Genomic DNA, 5,722 nt, shown 5'->3' with positions numbered 1-5,722 from the left:
TTATGCTTGAACATCACATTTACACACGTGTAGTGAGTAGTGACACCTACTAATACATCTACTAATAAATGTTCAAAAATAAGAACACGAATCCACTGAGTTCACGAAGTTCATAATTTCACTAAATTTGAATGACATTAGCTAGGATTTAAATTCTGATGGATGAGGGCAAACATATTCAAGATTCCATTACATCTTTTTGGTACTTCCCAACTTACTTTTTTTTTCCCTTTCATAGATGTTGTAAATTATTCTAATTTTAATTCTCTAGAAATGTCATAATGCTGGAGTAATTTTCATCTTCTAATGTTTATTACTCTTAGTATCTCTTGTAGTTAAGTTATAGTCCACGTTCCACCCTATAGCTCGGGTGACGCGTGTATATGCGCCACTATGTGGATGTGTTCTTGCTGTGTTATCTAGATAGGTAACGAAAATGTACATGTTTCAAGAGCGTACATAGAAACACCCATTTTCTCTTAAAGAAAGGAAAACCCATTTCAAAGGCTAAGCTAGGTTGGGGTTATAATGTTGTGAGGTGACATGGAAATCGTACACATATATATTGACATTATATAGTATGTTCGACAAATACAATTAAGGCCAGAAAAACTTTGTTCTTTCTACACCTTTTCATACTTAAAAAAACAATTTCCACCTTTTTTTTATGCATAGCAACTTACATTTGTCCATCTTTTTGGATGCTACACACAAATTCAAATGAATTATCCGCATCTCCCATCACATTAAGTTTTCAATGATTTTTTTCTACTTGACTTTTTTTTTTCTGACCGCAACTTATGTGCAGAGTCAATTGACCAAACCAAAGTAATTTTAGGTAAGATTTTTATACTTCTAATATTAACGGTTAAAAGCCAAGACTAAAACATGAAAGAAAAAATCACCTATATAATTTAAAATTAATTAATTTTTAATATTCAAATTTGGCTGTGACTTAATAAATTATAAACTTGATGAGATACCAAAATTGGTTGGTACATACAACTCGGTAGAGGGAATGGCTCTGCAACCATATCATTCTATTTTTTAGTAAATATTTTGAACTATTCACAGACTAATTTCATATATAATGTTTCATTAGGTAGTACCACCATAGTACTCCAAATCCAATAAGCTTGGAGATCTCTCAAGAAGGACCCTAGTACCATAGTACTCCACTCCTTGCCCACACATTCCTTTCCCTTGTACCCTCCCATGCATGTAGGACAGTAGGAGTAGCTATATATAAGGCTCGACCACGCACGCCGTGTCTGAGACCAACCATGGAGCATACCAACCTGCCGAGCCATGGCGCCCAAGCCGCCGAAGCAGAAGCACTCGCCGCCGCCGCCGACCTCGAGCAAGGCCTCACCCGCCACCTCATGGAATACCACCAGAGCGAGGCGTCGTCGGACGAGAGCGCCAGGCAGCGGCCCCGCGTCGGCCGCGTCCCGCCGCACGTCCGCAACCTGGACGGCGGCGCCGAGGCGTACACCCCAAAGTTCGTCTCCATCGGCCCCATCCACCACGCCGACGCCACGCTCCGCCGCCACAGCCACGACCTCAAGGTGGCGTACCTCCACGCCCTCATCGCGCGCCGCACCCCGGACCCCATCGACGAGGTCGCCGTCCTCGCCGCGCTGATCGGCTACAAGGCCGGCGTGGCGGCGGTGGAGGACCGGGCGCGCAGGTTCTACAAGGAGCCCGTGGACGAACACCTCACCGCCGAGGCGTTCGTCGACCTGCTGGTGCTCGACGCCGCCTTCCTCCTCGAGCACATGCTCAACCTCGCCACGGGGTACGAGGACCCGCTGCTCCACCGCACCCACTGGGCGCCGTCGCAGCTGCACTCCGACCTCATCCGCTTCGAGAACCAGGTCCCGTTCTTCGTCGTCGCCGAGCTGCTCGCGCTCTCGCCGCTGCACCGCGACCCGGAGCTGGAGGCGTGCCGCTCCGGCCGCCGCGACTTCCTCCGCAGCATCGGCGTGCACTGCCTCCTCCGCAAGGACGACGAGGAGCTCAAGACGCTGCCGCCGAGCGACGACATCCACCACCTGCTCCACCTCTACAGCCTGTCGCTGACGGAGGCGCGGCTGCGGCGGCCGCACGCGCACGCCGGGCTGGGCGCCACGGCGTGGCGCGCGCTCTGGAAGCTCCCCATCGTGACGCTCATGCCGTTCGCCTACCTGCTGTGCTCCGGTGGCGCCGACGACGGCAAGGGGGAGGAGGAGGACGAGGCGGCGGCGGTGAAGCTGCCGAACATCCCGAGCGCGACGGACCTGCAGAGGGTGGGGATCAAGTTCAAGCGGGCGCCGAGGAAGCCCGACGGCGGGTTCCTGGACGTGCGGCTGGAGGACGGCGACACGCTGGTGATCCCCATGGTGAACATCGAGCAGTTCACGGCGCCGCAGCTGCAGAACCTCATCGCGCTGGAGCAGGCCACGCCGGAGCTCCCCGACGACTGCTCCTGCTACGCCTTCTTCATGGACAACCTCGTCGCCAACCCGGCCGACGTCGCGCTGCTCGAGTCCGAGGGCATCCTCAAGAGCAACCTCGGCAGCCACAAGGCGGTACGTACGTACACAAATTATTAAGAGCTAGCCCAGGGTTCTTCACGAACTTGGAAAGAAAAAAAAATTAAACGAAAAAAATTTGAAATTTCAACAGGAATTTGAACTTTTTTTGTAAAGAAAACAAATTCAAGCTTTCTCTTTCTTCCAAAAGGCACATCCTAGGATTTAAGTTGAAAAGGGAGGATATGTTGCCATAGTTTGGTAGTAAGCCCGGTAACCATAGTAAACCGTGTGGTTGCCACGGTGAATAGTGAGATAAATAGATATGATTTATCAAAAATTCAAACTTTTACTTAATTGTTTTTAAAACTTTAAAACAATAGGTCCAGTTGATGGTAAGAAAAACACTGATCCTAATAAGATCCACAAGTAAACACAAAATTTTGGAAATTTAAGAACCAAATTAACCCTAAAAATTCTCAATTCTTATAGAAGTTTTCAAAAACTATTTAGGCCATATGTTTCATATTTTAAAATGTTTTAAGTTTATCCTAAGTCAAAATTCTTTAGGTTTGATCAGTTTTAAAAAATAGCAATATCTATAATATTAAATTAGTTTTGTTAAGTTCATTATTAAATATATCTTTGTAGCATATTTATTTTGTATGAAAATGTTAAATTTTTTATACTTAGTCAAATCTAAAAGAAGGACATATATAAACCTAAAACACCTTGTAATATGGAATAGAGGGAGCGCATGCTATTTGAGAAGCTCTAAGTGTGTATATGGGGGGCATGACACCATGGATTAATCATGCATGGGCTAATAACTATACCATTGGTCTGAAAATAAGTCATCATTTTGGGCTCAAAGTTTGCACCAAAATAACTGATCACTTTAATTTAGAACTTGGGAAGGAAAACAACCCACATAATCCTTGTCGCTATTTTAATGCAGCCAACAACGAATGGAATAGTACCAGTCCACATGGGTGGAGCTAGAACGAAATAAAAGAGGTGTCATCCACATGCTTTACTCTATTTCAATCGAGTTTACTTGATATGGGTACCTGAATTTAGATTGAGGAGTACACATATAGTAAAAATAGATGAGCTATAGCTAAAATCTTTTCTTAAACGGATTCCTGGGCAACTCCCCCCTCCCCCCTCTTCTACGTTGGCCCGCCCCTGCCAGTCCACGTGAGAATAAAGAAAATAAAAACCGGATGATACCTGTTCATGTGAGAATAAAAAATAATATAAACCAAACGAAATCAATCTACCTTGCACTGGTTTCCCTGCATGCACAATTATTGAACCTTTTGGGTATCCATGTTTGAAATAGCTAATTAGCGATCAGTCGCACGCGTATCCTCCCATGCACTCGGTTTCTGGACCCACAAAATATTCTATTCTCCGTATATATACATATATGAAGTTTAGATGTACATGTATAAATGTACACATATATAAAGTTTTATGTGGATGTATAAAAAATATTTTATATGTCCAAAGTGTATACATATACAGACATAAAATTTATACATATATAGGTATATATATGAAGTATGTACATGAAAGACATAGGGGGAGCTGACCGCGTGCCCACACCCGTGCCGCGCGCGGTCAATCGTGTATCAGTGCCCCACGCATCTTTCCATATCATAAAAAGCTCTAATAAATATTACTTATTTAATTTTGAGAAAGAGAGGTATCATTTTGGTTGATTACTGATTTGTCACTTATTTTGAGAAATATCATTTTGCTTAATAAGTATTAATTTGTCACTTATTTAATTTTGAGAAAGAGGGAGAGTAACTCAAACTTATGAAAATGGCTGCTTGCTGTTGCCAGGTGGTGACCTACTTCAACAAGCTGTGCAAGGGGAACAAGCTGGAGGTGGAAGGCAACTACCTGCGGTCCGTGTTCGAGGCGCTGATGGAGCGCAACAGGAACCCCATGTACGCCTGGATCCGCACCCTGAGGAAGAAGTACTTCAGCTCGCCGTGGGGGATCATCGCCATGGTCGTCACCCTCTTTGTCTTCGCCTCCACCGTCCTGCAGACCTACATCTCCATCGTCCAGTACTACTTCGCCAACAATGGCGATTACTAGCTAGCTAGCTGCCGGCCTACGCGTATATACGTACTGCATTTGCATTATTATTGTTATTATTGCCTTCGGATCGGATTGATTACGAGACCATCAGCTTGCATGCATGACGCATCGATCGAGAGCGAGAGCGGGGCCATCGATCAGAGTGGTGTGCTGCTGCTAGCTAATTAAGCTGTTTTTGAGTGCACATGCAAGCATGTATACCTTGTTTGTGATCATCAGTTTGCGCTTGTTTAATTTCTCATGCGTGATGCAGAGATGTGTACTGCTAATATCGGTTTTGTGAGCTGTGGGTTTACTGACGTACGCTGTGCCAGAAATATTGCGTGGCTTTGAATGTCATCTCATCGATTACTAATTTTCCCAAAAGGTTGAAAATAATTCGTCAAAATATACGCGTGTGTTCATATGGTGAATGCTTATTTAATGTGTTTCGATATTTTTTTATTATTTATATACCCATATATGTCATCAGTATCACACAAGCATGATGCAATAAAGCTTAAATCACTATAACATTTCTGAATTTTCTTGATGGATTACCAGTGACAAATAGAGATTTCATCACTGATCAATGTCGATTTTTCTTTTTTAGAAAAGATCATCGTAAAGTTTAGCTTCGACGGATTCTAACAGCGACTAGATGTCTTGGTCATAAAAAAAAAGTTCACGACAACAAACAGGATCGTCACAAAAGTGGTGATTCGTCATCAGAAGTTGGACTATCACACGGTGATGAAGAATTTATAGTAGAACTTGATCGGCAGGGTCCTCATAGGCCCACATTAATCCGGTCCCATTTGTAAATAGAAGATCGTGACAAAGTATTTTTGTCATAAAACTAGCTAACAATAGTTGCGAGAAGGTCCCACATGTAAGTATGTGAAACTTTAAGGAGGAAACAATTTATCCAGTATTTACTATGACTGTGTGTGTTTGTCTAGCATTTGTTATTGTTTAAGCACTAGTGGAGAAATCATCTTTCGTCGGTCGGGCTAATTCCACAATAGTCCCGGTTGCAACAAAAACCGGGACTAAAGATCCCGGCGATCTTTAGCCCCGGTTCATAACACCAACCGGGACTAAAGTCCCAC

General features: G+C 44.0%; 1 protein-coding gene across 2 annotated transcripts; it reads left to right on the top strand.

Moving 5' to 3' along the window:
- Positions 1-1,248: 1,248 nt before the first annotated feature.
- On the top strand, positions 1,249-4,930 carry LOC4325786 (UPF0481 protein At3g47200). Of its 2 annotated transcripts, XM_026024969.2 has the most exons (3): positions 1,249-2,570; positions 3,472-3,530; positions 4,368-4,498. In XM_026024969.2, the coding sequence occupies exons 1-2, from the start codon at positions 1,284-1,286 to the stop codon at positions 3,523-3,525; spliced, it is 1,341 nt and encodes a 446-aa protein (XP_025880754.1). In that variant the 5' UTR covers positions 1,249-1,283; the 3' UTR covers positions 3,526-3,530; positions 4,368-4,498. The 2 variants fall into 2 exon arrangements, with proteins under 2 accessions (XP_025880754.1, XP_015633897.1); XM_015778411.3 differs by lacking the exon at positions 3,472-3,530 and having other exon boundaries at positions 1,251-2,570; positions 4,368-4,930.
- Positions 4,931-5,722: the final 792 nt, after the last annotated feature.

The sequence above is a fragment of the Oryza sativa genome, chromosome 1 (assembly GCF_034140825.1).
Source record: "Oryza sativa Japonica Group chromosome 1, ASM3414082v1".
NCBI lineage: Eukaryota > Viridiplantae > Streptophyta > Magnoliopsida > Poales > Poaceae > Oryza > Oryza sativa.
The sequence above is the reverse complement of the archived record's forward strand: the minus strand, read 5'-3'. Positions and strand labels throughout refer to the sequence as shown.